At 36.7% G+C, this 27871-nt stretch overlaps 1 protein-coding gene across 5 annotated transcripts in view; it reads right to left on the minus strand.

The window, feature by feature from the left end:
* bbs9 (Bardet-Biedl syndrome 9) overlaps positions 1 to 27871 on the minus strand; it is a 145252-nt gene that overhangs the window by 75812 nt on the left and 41569 nt on the right. For all 5 annotated transcript variants that reach the window (XM_008430848.3, XM_008430847.3, XM_081616837.1 and 2 more), the window contains 4 exons: positions 26259 to 26399; positions 24739 to 24834; positions 23953 to 24125; positions 23709 to 23861 (listed from right to left, as the gene is read on the minus strand). In XM_008430848.3, coding sequence (XP_008429070.2) covers positions 23709 to 23861; positions 23953 to 24125; positions 24739 to 24834; positions 26259 to 26399 — 563 coding nt within the window. The remainder of the gene's footprint in view (positions 1 to 23708; positions 23862 to 23952; positions 24126 to 24738; positions 24835 to 26258; positions 26400 to 27871) is intronic.

Raw genomic sequence — 27871 nt, forward strand, 5'->3', positions numbered from 1 at the left:
ATAAAAAAAGAAAGACACACGAAGGAGACAGAGCTATCTTACAGGTAGTCAGCGGACTGATTAGCATCTCTTTTGTCTCTATGCCTGATAAGCAGACAGGCAGTAACCACTATTATGTGAGGTCAAAACAAACACAGGCATACAATACTGTCTGTCTACACTCCCAACGATACCATGTCATCAGATAAGAACAAGAAATAGAGAGAATGAGAGAGAAAAACAAATAAAGGTGAGTAGAAAAAGAGTGGAAGACAGAGAATCTGTCTGACTGTCGGACATTTCAGGTGTGTTACGAAAGGCGCCTATGTTGCTTACATAAACGGGTTTTTTTGTTCCCCCCCCCTCCCCCCATAATTACTGTACTACCCCTTTCACCATATTGCGCTCTAAGTTTGATCTATATACAAATAGTTAAGTGATTATTAGTCAAATTAATCAGAAGACATGGCTATCCACTGCTGTGTCAGCCACTCAAGCACTCAGCATGTTGAAGTGAGTGGACATCCGTCAGTGGATACAAAGAGTTTGATAGGAACTAACACATTTGGAGATCTGTTTGTAGAGCACATTTAAGATAATCAAAAGAAAATGCAACTTGGGCTGAGATACCTAGATGCAACTCTGCTCTAATATATATATATAAATATATAATAAAACTGTCTCAAGAGTGGCTTTTTTTGTGCAACGTTGATCTTATTAAGGGCAGTTGATAATAATTTTAAAAAAGGGCTTTAAATGTGACCACCAAAGATTTGTCATCAAACAGGTGAACGGTACATACAGATGTAAGCAGAGATTATTCAATAAGAACAGGCCATAAAAAGAATAGCATAGATCAGGCAACTACCTGTTCTCTTCCAATAATTTATAGCAAAAAGCAGTAAAAAAAAGAGAAAGAGAGAAAATATGATTTTGCCTATTGAACATAGCTATTACATTACATCACACTGCAAAGACTTCCTGAGCAGAATAAGTGCTGCAGATCAAGTGACCATTACGTTTTAAGTGTTCCACTTGTTTCAAGGTGATCTACATGGCTGTAACAGAAATGATATCTCAATGTGAAGAAACTGAAATAATAAATGAGTTTCTTTTGGCTGCTGAAACATTGGGGTTTGATTTATGAGGCTGTCCTTCTCCGTCAAAGAGTCGACAGACCTCTTGTGTTTTCTTGAACAGCAAGGTGGAGAGAAAAAGAGAGACAGAGGCTCTCTGCTTTTCTTTAGCACAAAGTCACACAGAGCTTTTCTGAAGTAAAAGATTGGCTGTGCAAACCTGCCATCACTCTTCATCCTCCTCTTCCTCTGTCAGTTATGAAAAAGGCTGTTTTTTCCCACCAGTCAGTTTAAAATATAGGCAGATGAAAACACTAGCTCACTGCCTGGGTGAAATCCCCCAAAACACACAGACAAACCAGTACAACACTTGAGTCTAAGGAAACCAAGATCCTTAAGTAGAGAAACAATTAGCTGGATTCTAAGTAACTGAAGAAAAGATTATTTAATTGAGAAAAAACAAGAGAGTGGTGTGGGATCTCACAAGATTGCCACAATAGTTCTTGGAAAAGCAAAGTCTGCCTCAGGAAGGGCTACAAAGTGACTGACTTCATCTGGTGAGGTGGGACTGAAACTTTATTGTAAGGTCTGGGCATAAAAGTTATTTTTTTCATATTAAGTAATTCTTTAACTGCCTAATAAGGACGGCTCAAAGGTCTGCATATCAGTATTTCATGGCAATGACACTGAAAGACATGACGTCATATAAAAACCATACACAATTTTATTTACTCAGTTCAGTTTGGCTCATTTATTTTCAAAGTCAATTGCACATATAAAATTTTTGTACAAAACAATGCAACCACATTTTGTTTATTATGCCTATTGGTAAAAAGCTTTCTGTTTAAGGAAAACCAAGCAGTTGTTACGACAGGCTCCCAAATAGTAAATTACACAAACCAGACGATGGAAGGAGTCACAGTTAATTGAACAGCATCAATTATTTGTGATTTCGTTTATAAAAAAATCAAGAAAATGACACAGGAAAAGTTATGTCATCAGTCATAATAAAGTATGATACTGTAAATTCTTAATGTTGAACTAAATCCACTTTATTTCCTCAGATTGAAATGTGTTTTTCAGATCACCAGCATACTTTGAGAATACAGACAACTACATCCTAATTTTTAAATAAGTCTGGACTGCAATCTTACCCTCACTAGTTAAAATGTCACTCTTATTTGATGAAACTTGATCTGGACTATTTTATACTGAACATATTATTTAATACACAGGTTGAAATTCTGGAACCATTTTTCTATTTGCAAACAGACAAAAGAGAAAATACTTTTTTCACCTTAAAACGACAGGAGAACAGTTTGCGATTGATCCTTCTATCACTGAGAAAATGTCAATTCTTACTTTTGCCAAAGACATTGCTAAACTCTTACTTTATTTTCATAAAGATTTTTTTTTATTATTTTCTTGTTCATAGTCCATAATCTTTTTATCAATTTAATTCAGTTCAGTTTATGTATTAAGGGCAAATTCGAAGAATCTTACAAGAAGAAGTTACCAGAGACAATTTCTATCCAAAGATTGATTGTCTTGTATCCTTAGACAAACTCAATGAAATCCTGGGTTAAAAAGAATGAACACAACAGTTCAACACAACATATGAAAACAAATGCATCAGAACTGTTACAATAGCTCATCTTATATCAAAAACTCATGCACAGTCCCATCAATGTGCTGGGTGGTCCCGAGGGCCCAGAGGCCCTAGAAGGACCAGGGGACCAAATTACAGAGCATGACCCACCGCAGTGTCACCCAAACCTGGGATTAACACTCGGGCTGAGTCCCAGGCCGCCGGTAGCCCCGAGCTGTGTGAGCTGACCTCAGCAGGTTCAGAGGTGACCTTGAACACATAAGTACATGTGCTAGTTAGGGCCCACCCAGGACTGAAATAATAAGGGGGTTTGGCTGATCCAGCTGGACCGTGGTTGAACTGGAGATTTCAGCTATGATTAGACTGCTTATCTGGTTTCCTGAAATATCCAGATTTTCTCAAAACATAAATCTGAGACAGGTTATTGTTCACACCTGGCAGCAGACTGGAACTACAAGAGCATGAGCATTTCCTTTTTTACCTAAAAGTTACTTATGCAATGCAACAGCATTTCGTAAGATCCAACATCTTGACTTCTGTTCCTGTAGCTCTTGAATTATCACAGGTGTCAAAATGACTTTTCATTAAACAAAAGCACAAAGAAGGATGTGTTGAAATGTTTTCATGTGCTACAATGTGCAAATCCCTAGCAGACATAAGAAAGGTATCGTTACAAAAATACATATCAAATTTACCAGTTCTCATGTCTAAGAAACGTTTAGAAATGAAAACCATATGTGTGAAATAGAAATAATTTGACTTTGCAAGTTTTGCACTCCAGTTGAACTAAAATCACAGAAGTTTGTTCAGGTGTATTCATAAAATATTCCCCAAAGGATTCAAAAATGTTCCTAATTACAGTGCTAAGGATCTACATGTGACAAACAGTGGAGTAAACAGCTTGATCTACTTTAAAAAAAGTGTATGGAACCTGTCACATTTTGCTCAGTGTTATGAGTTTGAGTAAAACAGGTAAAGAACAAAATACGTAAGAAATGCTGACTAATGAAATAAAGTCTTGACATCTTTACATCAGAAAATTTCATGTAGGGAAAGTTAAACATCTGGATGTCTGACCAGGTGAAAGGAAAGGAAAGGGAGGAGGTGGAGGATATGAGTCTTAAACATATACACAAACACAAGCACATACACACATAAACACATCATTAAGAGATAGACACTTTTAGAAGTGTGGTTCAGGTCAAAGGTCAAATAGATACACTGACACACTTATGCCCCAAGGCAAGGCATTTAAATCAAATCAGGCTGAAACACACATGCTCTTGACACAAACACCCTCGGACAACCTCCCAAAGAGACTCTGCACGAACACATACGACTCACACACTTAGCAAGTGAGTATTAATACCATGTGATGTGTTTTAACCCAAGGGCCTTTTTCACAGCAACAGCTGCAAGTTCACTGTGTGTCCATGTGTGTGTTTTTGGGTTATGCCTTCATTAATGGTCAAAATGTACATGAACGTCTTTGGCCTGCTGGAGAGTTCATAGGTGTAAGAAAACTCACCGACACACCTGCAACATATATCTTCTTATGCAATTGTTCTCAGGGGTTCTGGAGGAAACTAAATGAGCCAATTTTCCTCTTAACGTCTTAAAGCAGTGATCTGCAAATCAAATTATGAAAAATCTTTTTTTCTAGTTTATTAAATGTATTCAAACAGAAAACAATCATTATTTGTTTCATTTATTTGTTTACTTGAAGCAAAGTTTACACAAATGCATTTTTTTATATTCTGACCTTTGGTGAAGCAAGGTTCAGTTGTGCCAAACCACTCTTGGAATAAACGTGTGAGATTGGCCACTCCTGAAAAGGTTCATCTCTGTTCAATGTTCTCTTTGTTCATAAATCTGTTCATGTCAAAAGAACTTTAAAATATTTTTATAGATTTTTTTCTGACAATTTGAAAGCACATTTACGATTCATGTAGTTTGGTTTGCATAAGAAAGGTGGAGTTTTATTTTTGTCATTAGTTCTTTAATTATTCTTCTTTTCACAACCAGAGCGTGAATCAAAGCTCACCTACAACTAAAACTGTAATCAGAATAACTGTCTTCACATATGAGACACCTGGCTGGTCTGTCAACTTTCTATGAGACATTTTATAGTCAAATAGTGCATCAGCAGCTAAGGGTTCAATTCTAACTTTATTATTATTAGACTGCAGTTTTATAGATTTTTATACATATAGAAATGAAAGATTAGATGATGGGTCTATATTAAATTACTTGATTAATTCATCACTTGTTATCTGTCAAAACACTTTACATCAATTTATAATTTTTGTTGTTATGAGCAGGCTCCTAAATGCAAGTTGTAAGTATGGCCTGGGTCTAAAGAATTTGTCAAAACCAATAAAAATGATATAAACCAAAATATTTATCATGTCAGCTTAGTTGTCAGACTTCATTCTCAGTCAGGGGCTGCCAACAAGTATATCTGGCATTTCCTCTTAAGTTTGGAAAATTTTTAAATGGAAAAGATAAAAATTAAAAAGATGCGGCTGTACTATTAAATGATAAAACCTTCTTCAAATATACAACTTTTATATGAGTTAAAGTGTCATTTTCTTAGTTTTATTTTCACACATACACACACAAGAAGATAACTTCAGTTTGTCTATTTATAAAAATATCTTCGAGTTATTTTCAGAGTCTTCTCATATGTGCTGTATGTTGCCAATGTGTATGCGGTCTGTGGTGTGCTGTGTGAGCATGTGTGTTTGTGGGGGGGACAGTGTTTAGTCTGAAGCCATATTTAGTCTCTCTGGTCCTACGAAGAGGCCTATAATCACACAGAGCCTTTCTCTCTACTCATTACACACACACACACACACACACACCCCTACACACACGCATACACACACGCATACACACGCACACTTCATGGCCTGTCATTAACAGTTCACACCAACCTCCCAAGCTGTGCATGTACAAATGTTATAGCTGAAAACCAAATATGGCGGGTTGTTTGGATGCAAACACACATAATTAGGCAAGCATGAAAATGCACAAATGCATTTGTTAGGATGAACAAAAACGTAGTGTGTGCATGCAAACACGATACAAAATATTCATAAAGTCATACAGAAAAAAGTGAGACTCAGCTTGTTTGTCCAGCAGCGAAGTGAACATGTATGATCATGTCTCTGATATTATTTGACTCATTAAAATTAAGTCAGACATGGAATAAAACAAGAAGAAATAATAATTAATCATGTCTAAACATTGACTAACAACACAAATATTGCAACAAAAAAAAAGCTTCATAAAGAAAGTTATATTTACAGACTATAGCATTGATCACTGAGGGATTAGTTGGTTGAAACAGGTTTTTGTTATCTTGATCAAACCAGACTGGAAACTCACACATTTGGTTATTTTCTGATCGATACACACAATGTAGCAAGCACTTGGTTGAGGGTACAACAGAACTCTTCAGTGTGTTACTGTTGCTGAAGGAATGATTTTAAAACACAGTCAAAGAAGGCACAGAGGTGAAAGAGGACATTTTAAAAGTTAAGTGTATATTCTACATGTTGAGGAATATCTGCATTTCATTTAGCCTGCAAAAGAGGGAGAGAGAGCAAGACTTTTAGCACAGAGTTTATCTACTGTCTCTTATGGCAAATGTTGGATTGAGATATTTGTTTGCAGTCTGAATTATTTGACAAATTCACACAGATACTGATTTGTCATGCTAGTCCTACTAATCATACTAAAACATAAAAGTTATAGTTGATATTTATCTTTGCTTATAAATATAAAATCTATTAAGATTATCCCCAATCTATAAATCCAAACATTTTGTCTTTAGTTTTTATTTAGTTTTCTTGAACTCAGAAAGACTACGTTCTGGTTGTTGATGTAGTTATACACCAGACAAAATGCGAGTTTTCAGTTTTAGCTGTTTATGATGCGGTGCCTAATGACACAAGTAATCCTAGATGAGATTGTCGTAAAATAAACTCACACAGTCCATAGAGTGTGAAGGACTTCTGACTCTAATCCAAAGTCATTAATACATTTAACATTCTTTCCAGAACACAGGATTCATTGACAAATGTATTATGCAACCATGACTCTAAGGCCGACATACCAAACCATCTGCCTCCAACAGAGACACAACAGGGAGTAACCACATGGTTGTTTTGGTTGCTTGTTAAGGTCGTGATTTATAGACTCCCACTAAGAATCCCTGAAAAGGCTCAGTTACAGGACTGTAAATGATGGGACATTAAAGATAATTTCCTTGAGTTTGTTAGCATACCACAGGGGAATACCTGCTCTGTTCAAATATGTAGTTTCAGCCAACTATCCTTTCTAAAGCAACAGATTATGACCACTGGCGACTGGACATCAACAGTGTTATTTATGTTGGTATTGGACAATGTGTTTTTGTATGTACTTCTGGAACATGCATGATGTAGAGTCAAAGATTAAAAATGACATCTGACAAGCAAATTCCTAAGATTTAAGTAAATTAGTGTCAACTTGAGATGGGGTTAGAGTTTGAGTTCATCATATGATACTGGACTTACTTCAAAAAGAGTGAAACAGAACTCTGTGTGACTGTAGATTATGCTTTGTCTGTTTGTGGTCAGAGACCAAAACAAGGCAGTCTAATCTTAGCAGACAAAAGAGACAGAGACTACAAATTACCACCACACACAGAGACACCACACACATGCCCAGTCCCTTTCTCCTTTTCACCTGTCATTTCCTTTCCCCCTTGTTCTTTTAACCACTAAATGTTAGCCTGTCGTCTCTGGTTTGTGTTTTCTTTTGTCCTGCTATTTTCTTGCAGTCAGTGTTGAGAAGATAATAAATATGTAAACTTAGAAAAACTTGAAAATCCTCAGACACTGCTGTAAGACCATATCATGATCACTACAAAAAAACTCTGGGAATTCACTTTATCATCAAATTATTACATTTTAGTCCACAATCAATTCTTTGTTTGCTCATTCTGAATAATTGTGGTAAAACCCTGTTACATTGTGGTTATCCACCCATACATTGTCTTCTGTACATGTGATATTGGGTCGTGAGGATAACAGTACCAAAAGGTAAACCCAGACATCCCTCTTACAGGTGGCATCCTTCAGCTCATTCTAGGAGATCCCAAGGAGCCCCAGGGAAAATGATATATATATTCCCTTCAGTAAGTTCTGAGTCAGCCTCAGAGTCTTCTCTCAACAGTACAAAGTCAGGGGCCTGGAGACATCATGAGCTCCTCTCCCAATCTTTAGATCTGAATACAACCACCCTACAGATGAAGATAATTGTGGCTTCTTGTATATGAGATCCTGTTCTATTGATCCATATCTCATGCCAGTAGATACGCCATGAGTAATTCAAGAGGTTTGCTTTTTGGTTTAGCTCTTTAGTCACTACAACAAACTGGAGAAGCACACAGATCTCTCCTCCTTCACACTCAGCCACAAACAGTTTCAGGGCACACTGGAAGTCATGGCCTGAATAAGCCAACAGAACCACATCGTCTGCAACAATAAAAATACCTAGAGGTCCCCAAACCAGTCATCATCCTGACTGTGCATAGAAATCCTGTCCATGAACTTCTCAAACAAGATCGGTCACAAGGAGAAGGCCTAGCAAAGTCCAAGATGAACAAGCTGGATTCATGAAAGCGGAAACAGCTGTTGCTTTGGGCAGAGAAGGATTGGATACTCCTTGATAGCCACCTGGAACTTTCCGCAAAATATCTCATGAGAAAACAAGCACACACGTAGCAAACCAAAGATACTTATTCCTATGAGCGTCAGCAATTTTATGAGGGTAAATACCTGGTCCACCATTCTACAACCAGAATGAAAGCTACCTTTCTCCACAACCTCCCCAGTCTACTACTCCAACAATGTTTCCTAGTCCTCCATGCAACAATAAAGAGACATGTCAAGGATGTCAGGCCCATAATGTCCAGAGCCTTCATCAGCATCTCAGGTTGAATCTCATCCACAGCTGAAGCCGCAGAGCTCTTTTACCACTTCAGTATCCTCTGCCTCAATGATGTAATCGCTTTCGCCTGGATATTTATCTTCTGGACTGAGCAGATCCTCAAAGTGCTTCTTCATTGCACAATCATGATGATGTCTTCCCGGTTTAGAGTCCTCTTTCTCCCCCCCAAAGTATTTACATAGCTTGGCGTTTCCCATTTCTGAATCAGGAATGTTTTTTTTTAAGAACTTCCAATCACAACTCACATCTAAAGAAATTTGAGTGACATAACTAAATTTCCTTCATATGTAGTTTTGTAGAAAGCTACTTTAAATAATCAGTTGCCAAACTGGTACAAAATGTCCCCCTTGTGTGTATTACCTGTTCTTTGGCAGACAAGTATAAAAAGTTTATTCAACACAGGGAAACTAAACTAGACATTGTAATTAATGGTTGTTTAGAAAGTTAAATATTTCAAATACATAAAGGTTAAACTGTTGCTAAGCTTGTAAAACATAAAAAGGCAAACCTGAAGAGTTAGATTAAAATAATTTTAAAATCTTTAAAAAAAACATTACTGAATGAACTTGCAAGCACTGCTAAAAATCTCACTTTGAACGGCTATATAGTGCTACTCCCTTATCCTTGTCTGAATGTCACATAAACCAAGGAACTGATTTAATGGTATTGTGTCAGCATTAAAAAGAAAACCATTCAACAGTGGTGCAAATCTGAAGTTTATGCTCCATGTTGAATTTTCTTTATATATATATATATATATATATATATATATATATATATATATATATATATATATTTACAGGAACAGGAACAAAATAGCAGTTGTTTGAAGATTATTAAAAACACAGTTCTTGAACAAGTGTTTTGTCAATGAAATTAAGCAACTGAAACAGTGTTCAGAGGATCCTAATGAAAACCTTTAGAGCAACTACTGCTGCCTCAACAACCAGGTTGTTGTTTGCAGTTGTTTATCTTGATCATAAAAGGTAGTTTGATATAAGGATAACTGTTTCCTTCTGACAGAAAGAAAAGTCAAAAATCTTCTCTACTTACAGACTGAGACACATAATCACACAGATCTTCTTTATACAAACACAGAGTTCCACGGTCCAAGCTGAACCACACACTTGATGCAGTCCAGACGAAAGAGACCTGAGAAGCCAACAAACACACACCCACATGCGCACACTCCGCCAGGTCTGAGGTGATGGTTTTGGTTGTGGTCCCAGTGAAAACGACACTAATTTAGAGCTAAGGAGCTTTGGCAAGCGAAATTCCATCATCTTACAACAGAGCGCTAAATGCCAGCAATGATAATGTTAAGAACAAGATGTCACTGTGGAAGCTACCATGATGCTGGCACAGATAACACCTTCTATGTTCACTTACACTTCTAATGGGATCAAACACACAGTTAGCTTTGTTACCTGACCTCATATGTGAAGAACACACAGATACATGCACACACACTATCAGTAATCACAAACACACACACACACACACACACACACACACACACACACACACACGAGTACACAGACTGCTCAAGCTTTAAAACCACACTAAATACATTTTCCCCACAAACATACCTGTGGCAGGACATGTGTATCTGTATGTGTGTGTAGGAGTGTGTGAAAGTATGCCCCCACCATATGTGTTTGCATTTCTCTCAATAGTCTCCTTTGAAGGAGCCAGGAGAGGGAAAAAAAGAGGGAGATGTGAGTTAGTGAGTGAGAAAAAATAGAGAGAAGGAAAAAAATGAGGAGAACTCTGGGAATTCACTAAAACAAGATAAATATCCTTGGCTTGGCGTCGCATGGCCGCAACACTCTCGGTTACACACAAACGCACACGCCGACACAGATGCTGATTACAGAATAAATATGCGTAATCTTATGAATCAGCCATTGTTTTTGAGACGAAGAAACAGCCAGACATCAACCAGAGACAGAGATGGTGACTCTGCAGAAAGTGAACTGATGGAGGTGATCATTCATACAGGTTTATACACATGTTTCAGTGTCAATACAGATTAAAGACGCAAATGTTTTTGGGCAATTTATTACCGTAAACCTTCAACCAAGTATCTGTGTTTCAAATTCTGAGTACTGGAGTAACAAACTTGTAGTTTAACAAAACTTTAATCCCCACGAATAAACTTCAGTTTATTACACTTATCCAAGCAGTTTGGGGAAACTTTAAACGAAACTGCATAACAACTGGAAAATGTGCCCAAAAGTTAGAGCTGAACATTTTTTGCTTACTGCAGACCAATTAAAGTCCTGGAAATTATGGTTAAATAGTGTTCTGACAAAACTCTCCGGCATATGGGTAGGAACAGAATTTGGAGTTTCAGAGAAATTCTGTATTATATCCTAATAAGTAGATTATAAAAGCTGTTAAAATAAAGACTTCAAACTTGATTTCCATTCTAAAGATTCAAAACGTGACTTGGACACAAGTCTCATGTTTAGTCTTAAGTCAAAGATGTGAACATAATCCCTTAAAGAGTAGCTCTTTGAACCAAATATTAACATTGGCACCTGGTTGTATAACCGTACATACAGCATTTATGGGCTTGACAGTAGAAGCCAGAATTAGGAGGTTAATGGCAGTCCAAATTGCTCTATTTTTATTTATTACCATCATTAAACAGACATCTTAGTCAGAAAGCTACACCTCCATCAGAAAATGGGCATATTCTCCTTCTGAAGGGTGAACTTGATTCATAAACCAATGAGATTCACAGAATGCAGGCTATTAATGGTTTATAACAGCCTCTTCATGTTTAAAATACAATAAGTTAAATATGATGTTCTATATCCATGCTGTTAAGTGTTTTAAACTGTTATCAATAAAAATATAAAAATTTTCATTTTAAATGTATTTGGAAATACAGTATCCTTAAGAATTCATTAATTGATTATCAAAATTGTGTGAATGTCCCTCTGCCTTGGGTTTAATTGCATGCATAGACAATGCAAAATAGAGCATGTTAAAACATTTCATAAAACCTTGCAAAAATAAAAGCATCTCCAAAGCTCTCCCACAAAAATCTAAAAGATTGCATATTTTCTATATTTTTCTGTCCAGGTCTTCCAGGAATATAAAAATGAAGGCAAAACTGTTAAGAGATAAAAATGTAGAATGTTCTGATATAAAAGGGTGAAGGTTTAGGCAAATGACAGACGAGACAGCATCCAAATTCAGAATGTTTCCTTCAATCCTCAGGGATTTGACTTGGAAAGAAATCCTTATGAAGATCTCTGGCTTTACAATACATGCACTGATCCAAACTTTGATAAGAAACAGTCTGCTTGAGAAAAGGAGATACAGGGCACATTGCAACTCATTTGCAACACATAAACTAACTAAACAATAAGGTAAGCAGGATCATAAAACAAAGGAGCAAAGCCAGATTTACAAAAATCTATTTCCAAGTTCAAATTTCACATGAACCGATTTTTTAAATGGGAAAGTTAATTACCCAGATATCAGTAAATCATCTGTTGATTAGACCAACTATTCATTACAGCTAAATCCAGTTTCCACTGTAAGATAAGCTTCATAAGAATAACTAAAAAAGTACAAAAAAGTACTTTGTGTAACAATGTGTTGATTTATGATTTTTTTCTCAATATTTTTTAATATCACAAGACTTCTAAACTAAGACCATACATGTCAAATGTAATTTTATGTAATAGATGTTACAGCATTTGCTACCTACAATGAACGCAAATGTTTTCCAGAAACTTTTCAGCATCCATTAGCTCCATTTTGGAATGCAGATGTGTACATTATTTCAGTGTAATATAGTTCAACAGACTGGAAATCATTATGTGTATGATTTCCATACACTCCAACCACATGACATACTTTGTACAGTTATATTTAGAGCTAATTAAATAATGGAATAACCCAACACACAGGGATCATTGTGGCAGCAGTACTTCTCTAACAAACAGGAATGCATTTAATCAAAAAATCACAGGCATATGGTGGGATTTCTTTTATGAGGGGATGGAGTGTATATTAAAGTTGGCTCATATTCACTGGAGTGGTTAAATTCCTTTAAAGGGGGAGTCATATACAGAGCAGCAGACAAAGACTTCCTGACTGGAATAAAACGAGCTTAAGCAAAATCAAACATTAAACACAACACTATTAGCTCATATTAGCAGTTTATTTGGTTTAAACTTTTTGGATTTAGCTGAATGATTAAAAAAATTAATTTAAATGTTTTTTTTTCATGTATTGAAAGTGTTAACATAACTAGACACAAGGTCATGCTTCTCCATCCTAAAATATTGACCACATCAAACATGATGTTTTAAATACAAATCTTGTTTTATTATTTAGCTTTTTATTCCATTCGTTTAGAAATTGCTGTGAATTTACATCATTTTTAATAATATTGCTTATAAACATTCTTTGCCACAAACTTGAATTCCTTATTTCAATTTCTTCTCATGGCGTATTTGTGTATTTTTGTTACAGGATATGTTTGTTGTTTTTGACTCTGTGCATTTAACACAGACTTCAAGATACGTTTGTCTAAATAAAGACACATCTTGCATTTTCTTTATTTTTGTTACGTTATACTACTTTTCGATTACTAGTTTTCATTTGTCAAATATTGTGGTATTTCTGACTTTTATAAGCCAACTCTCATGTATAATCTCATTGTATTGGAAATTCACAGCCTTTATTGAAAAGCCCAGACCAGAAATGGAGCTTTTCAATCACCACTCCAATGTGGTCTCCTGACATACAATGTCAAAGAAATCATATATGTTTACAGTTTTTGGTCAAAAGCATGAAACTGCACATATCATCTTGTAAGTTGCAAAGTTGGTTTCATTTACACAACGGCTAAACAAAAGCTTCCCACAACCAGTGCAGAATGTAAACAGCACCCTGCTGTGGTTTTCAGTGCTTCGGTTGAAACTCGTGTGCCAGAAAAACGGGGAGGTGGAAGGTTTGAAACGGTGACAGAGTCAAAACTGACCTCTGACTCCGAACGCAGTCAAGTGTCAATCAGTTGTCGCCACCAGTCCTAATAAGTCAAAGTAAGTGTAAAATCAAATCTGGTCTCCTGGCACTAATCTATGCGAACGTTTAATTAAAGCTGAAGAATAAAAGGATTTGAAATCTCTCCTCCTCTAATCCCCTTCCAGCGTAATCGCTTTCCAACACAGAGGACTTCTTAAATCTTCTGCTTGGTGCTCAACAACAGCAAACAATGATGTCATTAGCAGGGTGGGATACTTGTTCTTGTTGTAATCCAAATGGCTAAAAATGTCATAATTTTACTGAATAATCTAATAATGAGTCTCTACAGAATGTAACTAATTGTATTACTGAAAGTTTTGACTACAGGATTGTTGCTTTAAATAACACAATTTGTTCCTTTTTGTGCTAGGTGGACCGTTGAAACTTTTGAAAAAAAAAGTACTTCATTATTTTCCATTTGCTACAGGTCATCTCCTTTAAAAGCTTTCTGTAATGACTTTTGTTAAGCTGTCTTGTTCTTTGCGTATTATCTTCTCTTCACGAGCAATAAGCTTCCTCTGTTTTCTGTTATTTTTCTTATGCCTTTACTGTCCCTTTGTTTTGTGATGAATATGCGATACATGCAGCGCAGACAGCAAATAAATGAAAGCAGATGAAATAGGAAGAGTTAGATAAATGGACGTGAATTAATATTTTTCTGTATCATTTTATACACTTTTTTTCTGCTACTTCTGTAAACATATGATACCCTAATCTGCATTGCATTTTCCCCATTTTGGCAAATGAGTCCCTTTTTGTTTGTTTTTTCATCAAACAGTTCAGTTTAGCTGTTCTCGAACACACATTTTGAAGAATATGCTTACAATAAGATTTTAACCCTCTATGTGTGTTTAAACTTAAACATTCCAGCTGGAAATACTACAGTGTGGCATCTGGGTAAAGAGCAAAGGGCCTAAAGTGAAAAATACGTTGTTTTATTCTGTGCATGTCAAGAATGTCTGATGAGGTTCACTGATGACTGTTTTTATGTTGGCATCTATAACACATGTACCTAACAGTGTGCAGAAAAGTGACAAGAAAATGACAAAAAAAAATGGAAATGCAAAACAGAAAGGACTCCGAGGCGACATCTCCTCTAAATTCAACCGCTTTGGAAAGGAGCCGATGAAAAAGAGCTAGTGTTTTGGTACCTGGGTGAATAAGCTTTGAATGTCTGGATTGAATGCCGAGGACATCTGCGTTCCTGTATGAAGACCCTCTGGAAGATTTTTTTTTTTTTTTTTTTTAATTTAAGGCCTGCAGTGCATGTGCAAAAATTGCTTTAATCTTTTCTTTTTCCAAATCTCACTCTTTCAAGTTCCTTTAAACTCCCTCAATCCACCTCCTCATCTTTCTTCTTTCACATGTCCTCACATTCGGTGTATACACACAATGCTCACTCTTTGTATGTCTGTCTTTCTAGTTTCCTCCTTTTCATCCCTCCATCTCTTCTATCTTTCTCAGAATGTTCCCCTCTGATCCCTTCCTTAACATTTTCCAACCCCTCCCACTGCTGACCACATCCACATGTTAATAATAAAGTCTCCTCCAGCTCCACCACATCTATGAGGAAATCCTCTGGCAGGTCATCTATGCCTGTCTGATAAAGAGCAGCACAGATGCTTCATCCTCACTTCTCTCCTCATCCCTCTATGTTTTTTAACATGGTGATCATACTGAAGTACATTCTGAGCCCTGAAGATGTGGCTTGACCCTAGTGAAAGACCGGTATGGATTGTGAAATATTCCAGCCACAGCTGCAGCAGCACTCAATATTCTTCAACCTGATTATAATCTAAGGAAAAAAGAGAAGAAAAAAAAAGATGGCACTTGATATGATCAATCCTGAGGAAATTAAAAGAAATAAGAGCCATACTTGGCTCAAATCTATCTGGTGGTCAAAGAAAAAAAAAAAAAGAAAAAAAAAATCAGATTTTGATTTATGCTGAAAAGCAAAGCTAATGCACCTGATCTTGCTGATATAACAAAGTAGTACAGTGTCAAACTTGATACATTTTAATTCTAGCAAATTAATAACCTGATGCAACTTAGAAGGAAATAGGACACCAATTAAAGTCCACCACAATTTAAAAAGGCTGACATGATCTAATTCGCTTATTCATGGCTGAACAGAGAAAAAAATCTGATGCGGATCAAAAAACACATGAAATCACATCATGCTTTCAGACTGTCCTGCTAATTGCATGGTGATTCAATGGATAACAGTGCTGCATCATAATATGTCCTCAAAGTTCTCCCTCAGCTTAAGCATTTCAGCATCTAAACTCTGTATCAGGTGTTGCTATTAAAGCAGTGAAAGTCCTCTCAAAACAACCAAACCATTATTTGTATGGAAACCGTGAAAGCATGTCATTTGGAATACAACAGCTCACTAAATACTGCTTCCAAACCAAACCAAAGGTGGTTGTTACAAACAGATGATCTAGTTTCAAATGATCATCAGAGAAGCATTTCCATGCATCTAGATACCTGGTTCTATGAATGAGAAAGACATTGCACATGTGCGCGTATGTGTATATAAAGAAAGACTCAGTCTGTGGAGTATATTTGATTTAGCAGGGGTTCCTCATTAAAAGATAAGGAGAAAAAATCTATCATCATGGAGACAGCCAACCACAGTGGACACTCTCCATACAGCCCCATGAAGAGAATGCTGACTGTCAGCCATTTGAATGAAAGACAGCCATTCATTGATAAGACAGTCAAATAAACAGACCATAAAGGAAAACAAACCGGACCACCACTGCTTTTCTGTGCTTCATTCAACCTCAAGAAGGGTCTCAGTGTGTGTGATGGCGAGACAGTGAAAACCCGAATGTAAATGTGTTTGTTCTCAGGGTAAAATGTCCCCTGAGGGGAAAAGACTGCGAGAGGAAGTTTCTATGCTCCCATAAGTCCTTTAATCCGAATATCAAACACACGTGGCTCCGGAGGGACTGCCATTCACCACAGATAAACCCTCATGTTCTGCCTGTTTTAATAAATACACACTTGATAATGTGATGACAATTCAACGGTCCACAGAGAATAAAGTACACTCAAGAGAACAGATTACATAAATATACATGTCACTTAAGAACTGTGTGTTCAAAATTAAATTATATTTCATAATTATAAGACAGATAATAAAGTGTCTGAACCACAAATACCATTTAGTTCTTTGCAACTTTTAAAACTCATGTTCAAACAGTAAACATTTGATGCAACATTATAATTCATTGGCTTCTGTGTTAAATGAGAACATCAGCTGGGTGCTTTACAGTCATATTACGTCTGCAGATGTGGACCAGGTTCTTGTTCATTTATCCTTTTCTGTGTGGACTGTTTCAAGCTTTCTTATCATGTACAGATATATCAACTAACTGTGAACAACCAGTGCATGTTCTTCTCTTCGTAAATGTGCTACTTTGGTTCAGACTCCTTACTGTTCCTATATAAAATGAGTGTAGCAAAAGACAATGCTTTGTACCTGCAGATACATCAGATAACTCAGATGTTTTGAAGGAAGGCACAATTTTGTAAGAGACGGTTAAGTTTGTCTCCATCTTTCCCCATGGTTTTGTTTTGTGTCATTTTCTAATTATATCTGGGTTTATTATTATCAGAAAAAGGTTTTGCAATATTCAGTTATTTATTACTGCTAATATAGTTTAGCATATCAGTTACCGTCCCTTTGTTTAGATTTTTTTTTTCTGCTCTTCCTTGTGTTTCTTCATCTGTATGTTTTGGTTTATTTTCATATGTTAGTTTCTGGCTGTTTCCATTTTTGCTTATGGATTCCTTTGAATCTTAGCTCAGCTTCTTTAGTATTAATTAATCTTCCTCCCTCCAGCTGTTTCACATCCCCTCTGATTAGCTCACCCATTTCCTTTATCTTTTTCCACCCCTGCCTCAGTATTTACTCTCCTGGTTTTTCCATTGTTTTTTGCTTGATTCTTTCAGTGTCCATGTTCCATATGCTGGAAAAAAGGACACTGAAACTGTGCTCTTGTCACACATAGGATCCAAGCACAGAAACTATATCAAGCTGAACATGTGAACCTTTATACAAACCCACTAAACGTACAGGATCTACTGATAAAACAATCACAGAACCTAATTTCAATAACTCCAAGCTTCCCAGAATCTGACAAATTAGTAGCACAATCCCAATTAAAATATGAAACACAACAGTGCATATTTTGCAAAAAAAAAAAATATCAATGGCTTACTCAGATAAAAATAAAACTATAGCCTATTCAAGTTTCAAATAAGCATTTTATTTTATTTTTTTTCTCTATAAAAAGATATCAGAGTTGAGAGATCTGACTGTTGGTCCTGCTTTCCACAGTGGGATCTGTGTTTAACCGTGTTTAGAGCACCATTTGGGGCCAGATAAATCAAGTGGCTGTCTACCAGAAGCCTCCATTAGGGGCCCAGCGAGGCCCCTGGATGGCCTGTCAGTCACCCCGTCAGTCAGCGAGCCACCCTCTTCCAGCGTTTGAACTCATAATTACAGGGAGACTCCGCTTGGTTTGGCCCAGAATGGCTCCCGAGGTCCCCCACCACCTCCCAGAGAGCAGCTCCTGCTAGCCCTGCGCTAATGCTAATACTAACAAACAACGAGCGTTTCGCCTCAAGAGGAAACGGCGCTGAGAAAAATATTTATGGAAACCGAAAAGACTCTCTCCCTCTTCATCCCCCTTTGGGCTTTTCTTCATTCATCTTGCAGAGACTCATTCAGGGCTTTTAGTTTTTATTTCGTTGAGTGACAGCTCTGTGTTAGTTTGGAGTTAAAAAGGTTAGCATGGTATTTAGAAAGAAGAACACTAATGGTATGCACCATCTGAAGATTACTTACAAAACAGCTGAAGTGGACAATATAAAGGCCATAGAGACTGGTGGATTTTAAGCAGTGACATAGAAGTTAAAGGAGAGATTATCCTCAACATTGAGAAATATTCAGAAATAGCCTCCAAACAAGCTGGTGATTAAGACTCATAGCTAGTTTGTCTTCTCAAAGTTAGCTACACTAACACATCACAAGCCATCACTCAGAAATCGTTCTTTATCCTGAAACTCATAAATCATAAGCGGCTGTTTGACAGATTGGGTATATTTTGGATTTCAGCCACTTTAGGCGGCAGATGAAAGTTTTTGCATTCAAACGTACACACATTTAAAGTAAGATGTGGCCTGCTAGATCTCAGGAGTTCATGAATAAAATATAGACCTACAAAGGCAGCATGAACAATGGAAATATTATCCTCCGCTGCATAAATGTATACTCGACCACAGAGTATTCTCACAGGGAGCCCGTTCCTCTTATCTCTGACGGGTCGTCAGCGATGACTGGCCACTGCATGTGGAGACACACACTGCTAACGAGGTGGGGGAAATTCTTCCCCTCACAATCATCCAAGATTGATGCAGAAAATTTACCCGGCAGACATTCCTCTGAATCCAAATGAAAGAGGTGCCTGGTTCACCAACATTCCTGATTGGCCACACATTCCTTTACGAGTCTGACGACGGTGTGATTGCAGGCATGGGGCCACGGCTTCATGAGGTAAACTTTCATAAAAGTTCCACTTTCAAACCAGGTTTCACCTGGTGAAGGATTTATACTACAAAAACTCGGATTTTAACCCCTCTGCTAAAGATTAAAAAAACATCAACTTCTCACTTTAAATCAAATGTGTGAGGTGGTGTTTGAATTGTTAATCCTCAAAATAATAATAATAAAAAGACTATCTGGTGATTGTAAAATGATTTGGCCATAACTTGCATCTCAAAATATCCAACAAGAAATAAAAAAGCGATTGTGAGAAAAACAGAAATAACATTGAACTAAAACAAAAATACTACAAAGATAACTATCAAAATGTAAAAACCATTCAATAGAATAGTTTGAAGGACATATTAAACCCCAGTAAAACACCAGAAAGCCGTGTTTCAGATATCTTTAAAAAATCTGGAGTCAAACTGCTGAGTTTGTCCTCGGAAGCATGACTCTTAATCCTGACATGAATTATTAATTTGACGCATTCATCACTCTTCCGACCAGCCATCAATAGCCTCCATTATGGCGATGTGTATACATTACAGAGTGTATAATGTGTCAGAAACTTCCCGCATGCGAGCCGCTGGATGGCGGGAAGAGAAGGAAACAGAGAGAGGAAGACTGAGAGAAAGTAAGAATGATGGACAGGAGCGACAGCAGAAAGCATTACTTTGAGGATGAGAGTCACGATTTCGCAGCTAGAAATCAACCTGAACGACGTGAGACAGTGGCATTTTGAAAGGTTAGACACTTATGGATTAAAAAGGTCAGGAGTGTGAATTACAAGGTCGCTCAGACTTTACAAGTGATGCAAATTTTGTAAGGAACCTGGACATTTCACTACAGGGGCCTACTATGAAATAATGGACACAACGAAAGCTTTTTAATAGTAGTTTATGTGTAGAAATCTACATCTTTACAACAAAATGTCTATGATTACATAATTTGTTGTTAAATTTGTTGCATAATTTATTCTTGCAACTCAGGATGACCTTTTCTCTGATTATGTGTTACACATTCATACTTAATAAAAAGTTATCAGAAGAAGGGCTGGAGAATAAAACAACAATCATGTGTCCAGCAATAAACACATGATCAATATCAATAGAAAATATGTAGAAAATTGATCATTTCACTGAACTCCAATCCCCAACTGTATATCTTTTTGGGGCATGTAGGTTACCTAGCACAAACTTGTTGAGTAACTTGCGCAGCATGTTTTGCCACCATGCCTCATAACTGCTTAAAATAAAATAAAAAATAAAAAAAAACAAAGAGTGAAAAGAGAAAATGAGCTCAACAGCTGGGGAGAATATTGTGGACAAAAGAGTCAAGTTCAAGTCATCAGTTTGGCATTATTTTGGATATTTGAAACAAAAACCTAATCAGTAAATATAAGGTTACTGACGTTTGACTGACATGAAACGTTTATATTGTGATACGTTTTCAGCTATATTGTCCAGCCTTTGGCTCTGCTTTTCCCTGTCTGAGCTTTGTGTAAAGAGAATCAGGTGTCTGGAATATGCAACCACATATTTAACTCATAATACTGCTGGCTTAAAATGACATACTTGCCTTGTCTGTTTTTGACACTATAGATTTGGAGTCTTATTCCAGGGATTATTCAGTGTTTGGAATGCTGAGTCAGCTTATTCTCCACATAAAAAGCTAAAGCAAAGTTAAAACTCTGGATCATAGCAAGAAAAAGGGAACAAAAGAAAAACACCCAGAAGCTCAGTTTCCAAACCTAATATTCAGACTTTTAACATAAAATAAATACATTTTAACACCACAAATACAATTACAATTGACTAAAGTGTTTAGGGTGAAGACATCAAACAGAGTTGGTATAAAAACACTTAAAAGTGGATTTATTTAGATGGAGGCAAGTAGCCAGCTTAAGGTGAACTCTGTTTATTTTAGCTCAAATGGCATTAGCAATTCAACAGCCTCATTTATTTTCTCTCATTAGTCTTCAACTAAAACCTGAGAATCCCGAGAATCACTTTACCTGAAATGACTGAGGTATCGAAGAACAGGGTTGGATGCAGCACAGCTCTGCAAAACAGCAAAATGCTGACAGCTTCAGCAGCTAATGAAGAGATGATGTCACCCTGCCCTGCTCAGTTAACAAGAAGCTAATGAAAAGTGGAAAAGATGACCGCCAAGTCAGCCTCTAGAGTAAACAGCACAGGCAAGCAACCATCACTTTATCTCACTCAGAAACTTGCGGTCCCGCCCTGCTCTAAGACTCGGCAAAGGCAGAGCAAAAAAAGCTGGACAGATGCTTTAATTTAAAACCTCTTTTACATTGACCTCAGCTTTACTGTCCACACACATGGATCTATGCCCGCTTTTTTTTTTCCAGCACAGTCAGTGAGCATAACTTTAACCATCAGATTAGATGCCAGATCCCAAATATACTTATAATCAGAGTGGCCTTGGTTATCCATATCTATCTCTGTAGTTATACTGCTATAGGCTTAGGCTGCTAAAGAAATAATGAAAACTTGCCTCACTCTGTTAAATTCTCCTACTACTCTCCAATTTTTGCAGCAGCTTCTGTTATTTCAGCTCTTAACTATGTTTTTTTTTTCTCTTCATCACGCAGGAGGAGGGAATGTCAGTGACTGAAAACAATCTACTGGGTTTCTTTAGATTGAAAACTTTTTAACAATCTAAACAATAAACTCAACCTGTCCATACATTGTTTGGTAACCATTCTCTATGTATACTTTACCTGAAATACGGGTGATTGGCCTGAATAAATTGTTTGTCAACTAATGAGAAGTTGTGAATTGGTGCCATATAGATAAACTGAAATAAATAGAAAGCATATTTGACTCCAAACCCATATTTACATCATTACTTCAGTTTCTGACCCTCAGACATGGCTTTTAGGTGTCACAATGTATGGACTGTCCAAGATATCCTCACAGGCTCCACTAACGTCCAGCCTCTGAAGACCTAGAAACTGAAATTGGTCTTTTGAATCATAGATGTACACGCAAGCACAAAGTGATGATGTGTTAGTGTGAATTTACAGCGTGAAGTTTGTGGTCTGGTGGTTTATGGACTTCCTCTGTTTAGGCGATTAGCTGTGAGATCACACTCACTTTCACACACACACACATATACACACACATGCATGCAAACGCAGAGAGAGAAGATTAAAGAGGTGCTGCTTACTACTGATACAATTTTACCACACCTCTCTCTTTCACACTCTACGCCGTTAATGGTTTATTAATGGTTTGTGTGTAATTGTGGTGATTCAAATACAAAATTAGTAAAAAAAAGAAAAACCAACAAAAAAACACAAAAACTTGACCTACATAAATCTGCAGAAAAAGCTCATTTTTCTTTGCCTTCCTTTTTAGCAAGTTTAGTTGCATTCATGGTATTGATCGAGCTTTTAGACATATGTTTTCAACAGGGTCGCTGTAAGCTCTAACGTTAAGCTCCATTTATTCCAAGCCACTTTGAATTGTGCTTCGGACCTTTGTTATCTTGAAATTCACTATTGGGAATTGGATCAAGACGGATCCAACCAATAAAAAATCTCCAGGCCAACTGACATTTGCAGCTGCTCGCATGTTGATTGACAAGTTGATTGCATTCTGGAAAACATTCTATGCTCAGAGGAGACAAAGATTGAGAATTTTTGGGCAAAACCACAGGAACACTGACAGGACAAGTCAAGCATTGAACCAACAGTAAAGCATGGACGTGCATAATGCTAAGGGGTTATTAGAGGTGAATTGGACAAGGTGCATAAAGAAGAGGAATTATCTCCAAGTTCCTGTCTGACATAATTTGATATTTCAACAGGACTGTAGACTGAAGCAGACATCAAAACTGGTTTAGAATGAATAACTCAGATTTATTTTCCTTGTGTCTTGGCCTTGCCTTAATCTCCATACAAAATTATTATACTATCAAGTTCATGTCAAGAAATAAACCACTTAAATGAGGTCTACAATTTCTCAAAGTAAAGGAGTGGTCAGATATCCAGAGTGAATCATGTCTGATCATGATGCATTTTGCTTATGAGCCTTAAGCAACAGATTAGTGGGGGTTTATGCATATATTTAAACCTGTGTGATAACAGAAAATCCACAATTCTTACTTTATAAATGTATTCAAGTTGTTTGTAGTATATCCATATCTCCCCACCAAAGATAAAGTTTATATGCATCAATATAAACCAAAATGTAATATGGCATTCATTATGATGCTGAGTGTGCAGTCCTCATCATTGCCATGTGAATTTTAATCTGTCATGTGATGATTTTCGTTTTTTATTTTTTATCTGAGGTTTGGTAGCCGGTGGCCAGCCCATCTAATTGTGGTCATAACTTTCAGTTCCTGAATTAAAAATGAAATGACATTACAGAGTGTGGGCATGCATCCTGTTTCTGTCTCTGACCTGGTTGTAAGTGGCGTCCAGCAGTTTGTCCAGGTTCTGGAGAGGTGCCGGGGTCTTGTCTTTGAATCGAGTCAGCAGTCGCCTCTGGATAGCTCTGAACTGGACAGCTCGCTCTGACAGCAGATCCTGATACTGCTGAGCACTGACACGCAGCTAAGATAAACAAAAACAAAATACCAAACATTTCACTTCTTTTTTTTTTTTTTTATAACTCCTAAACATGACATGTCTGAGTTATATCCACCTGAAAGTGATTGTCCACAGACAGGAAGTATTCTTGAAGTGGCATAGGACCGCTAAAGCTTTTCTTGAAGTCTTTGATTCCCAATTTGGAGAAATGTTGATCAAACCTTTGAACGAGTTCCTTCACCACCAACCACATGTCCTCAAAACTGTCGCTCTGAATGCGGTAACGCTCTATGAAGAAGGGAGATGGGCAAATTTTTATTTTGTTAACATTATAATCATCACAAATAAAGTGAATCACATCCTGGAAGAAAGTGAACTACAACTGCTTCTGGTTGTAATAATAGAAAAGAGCCGATCAGTATTTTCTTCTTGCTAATTTTGGTGTTTAAACTGTTTAAACTTTACCTTTAATAACATAAAGTTACTGAGTAATTTTTAAAGTGCAATCAGAAATACTTTTATAACAAATTTATATCAATAATGATTTCTTGGTTAATGTCAAGTTGTCATAACAAAGACATTTTGAATAATGTCAACTTTGTATTAAAGTGTCATAATTTACCGAATTACGCTTTCTGACAACAGTCATACATTTTCATGAAGGCTTATTCATGTTCATGACATGTGTTATGTCATGTTTATGACAGTGTCATGTCAGTCTTATTCACCCCCTTTCAAATAAAGTTACCAATGCTACAAAAGGCACCAAAAATAGCATCAGTAGTCGTGGATATAATTTGGAAAGGAAACTCTTTTGAAAAGTTTAATCCCATGTTCTAACTAGTGTCAATGGTGGTTAACCAGCACCACCTCCTGTATGTTACTTCATACTAAGACTCACGGGAGGTCTTAGAGGCCAGCACAGTGACTTTGGCTCCTGATAGAAACTGAAAAGCCAAACTGTTCCCATCCTTATCTTCTGTTTTTGTTGAAAACTCTGCAGAGGAAAACAGAGAGAAAGAAAACAGCATGATGAGACAGATATGACAGTCTAATCATGATACAAGACGCCAACAAAGGTGAACAAAATACAGTCACACTCTTCCCAAACACAATGAAAGCTTACACAAATCCCCCGTGAAAGAAAAACACAATCAGTAGTACTACTGAGTTTGTGTTTACACGGCAAACCGCTGAATGTAGCCAACTACTAGATGTTCCCAGTGGTGAAATAGCAAATACTCATGCATAACACATTCATGTAAACACACAACTACACTCAAACATTAGGCTACATGTATGAATGTAAAAACAATCTGACATCTACAAATGTCTTTAACTTCTCTCCAGTGATTACAGGGATTGTTGTTGTTTTTTCCCTTGGAGGGAAGTCCGGAGACGGCAAACTCCCTGAATGGATGACAGTAAAATGGTTTGTAAACACTAAAGTGTGATTTTCAAGAAGAAAGGTTCCTTCATGTGTTTTAAAATTAACATTTCAGATTTATTGGATTTTGAGTTCTTCCCAAATAGTTTTGCAAAAGATGTCACATTAAAATCTTTTAACAACTTAGGCTTCAATGTGTGTTTATTTATTAAGCAGAGAAAATAAATAATTATTTGTAAAGCATAATTTTTGGAATTTCTAATTATTCCTACTTCCTCACTGAAAATTAAGGCTGAATGATATGATTGAAAAACATATCACAACACAGGGGTTTTATATCAGTCCATGTCAATAATTACTGATACGTTTTTTTTTGTTTTGTTTTTAAATAACTGAAATAGTGCCAAACTGATGACATGACCTTCACTTGTTTCATTCAGTTTCCTTAAGAGCTGTTGTTCTCATTTTCTCCCTTAATTACACAACTTTGTGTAACTTTTTTAGTTTTAAACAACTATGAAATGGTAAACGGCTGCTACACAACTTACTCAATAGGTTGTGCGTTAGTTGATGCCACCAAATTTGCTTAGCTGTGCGTGAGACGTTGAGCAGTTAAAGCCTACATCTCCCAAAATGCTGGGCGTTCTGGATCAGAGTTCAGTGAAATTATTGTGTATTACCTGCTGATATTATACATTGTTATTGATTTATTTCCCAGCACTAATTAAAATTAAATACTGTGTCTGCCAATGTCAAATAACCTACTAGCAAAAATAAGATGAATTTCTTTAAGGGGTAAAAAGAAAGATCTCAAATTTAAGGATGCAATTCATGTTGTTTTAGGTATTTTGTTTTTCCAACAGGAACCTGCAAACTTTCATTTTAGGGACCTTAGTTTCAATCTAATTTCAAACAATCAACGCTACAAAGACATTTACTTCAGAATGTTTATACATTTCTAAGAAAAACTGATAAAACTTTCAGTTTTAAACAAAAATTACCATACCATTTTCATGCAAAGTATTAATAATTACCTCTGAAGATAGAGCTGATATCAACTGGTGGCTGGTTGGTGTCCACAGTGATCTTAAACTTGGTGTTTTTGGCTGGAGATGAAGGTACACACACCAGAGCCAGAGGAAGACTGAACCTGGACTGGAGAACCCTGGGAACCCCTAATGAAAACCAAATACTTTGAAGTTAAAATATATTTTCCAATAAACTATAATTACCACTGCAGCTACTACAAACATATTATCTTGTAATAATGTTGGGTTAATCTGCAGTCTTTGTCCCTTGATGCCCTATCCTCGATAAACATCCCCTAATTTGAAGCCGACTTCCTCTTCAGGTAGATTGTTGTGAAATTAAACAAGGTCACTACATCACCTCCGAGCCTTTCTCTCCAAACAGCCAAGAGGTCAACATCTGTTAGCACAGTAAGCACTTCTGGTGTTCAGATTACCTGAGTGCTCAGAGACTTAATATCAACACCAACTGTGAAGGTGTGTCTGTCGAAGATCCCAAAGAGAAGTTTTGTAAAAACGAAGTTTTCAGCAGAAAAAAATAACAAAACAAAAAAAACAGAAGGATAAGTATGTCCAATGACAACTATGTTGTGATCTTAAGCAGTGCTGAGTTTGGCATAAATCAAGAATTAGTAAAAATAACAGAGCGAGCAAGTAAAAGAAAGGTGGAATAAAAGAGTTGTTAAGAAGAGATGAAGTAAAGTAACCAGGCGAGAGGAGAAAACCTGAACCCAGGAAAAAAACTGGAAATAAAACAGCATCAGGGCGACGGAAGCAGAAATAACTGGAATTGACAGCTGGGTTTGGACGGAGGTTTAATTGTGGAAAGTCCCTGCTTATTTCAAATAGTAACAATTACCTACAACTACTGTGCACCTTTTCATTCCAGAAAAGCAATTATTATGTAATTATTTTAATAATTCAATTTGATTTAAATACAAGGACCGAAAGGCATCAAGAAAAAGGAAAGTGGTAAAGCCAAAAATAACAAATCTTGAAAAAAATATATTTTAATATAGAAAGACGAACTGTGGTCCAGTTTCTTCAGTTTTTGCATGCCTAATTTAGTCGTTGACCTTCGTTCTGGATGGCTGGATAGTTATGCAACAAATTACATTCGGCAAACACAAAGAAGGGTCATATAAACAAGATGTCACTGCGATTATGGAGAAACTCTGTTAGATGGGAGGTGAAAGAGCAACACTTTCAAAGCACCTTTTTAATACCAGAGTTGTACAAATGAATCAACTGTTACATGTTTCTAATTTACATTTATACTGGGATGCTTTTATATTTTAAATTAGTTCACACCTGGATAGAGAAGAAGAGACTGTTTTTCACATGTGTGTAACTGGAGGAAAGTCTAAAATGTCCTTTTTCCATCCTACCTCCAAAGTACTCCCCAAGTTGTCATTACAGAATGTACTCTGAACACTGAAATTTACCAGCATGGAGACTTTATTTCAGCATGAGCGCTACAACCATCTTACAAGGTCTTGCTAAAATTTATTTCTATATATCCTTCATAAATCATACTGTCTGGGAACTGACAAGCCTTAGAGGAACCATCTTTTCAACAGTTTACGGTTTTCTTTCACTACACACCCAAAAACCAGTTT

This window comes from Poecilia reticulata, chromosome 16 (genome assembly GCF_904066995.2).
Source record: "Poecilia reticulata chromosome 16, P_reticulata-male-v2, whole genome shotgun sequence".
Lineage (NCBI taxonomy): Eukaryota > Metazoa > Chordata > Actinopteri > Cyprinodontiformes > Poeciliidae > Poecilia > Poecilia reticulata.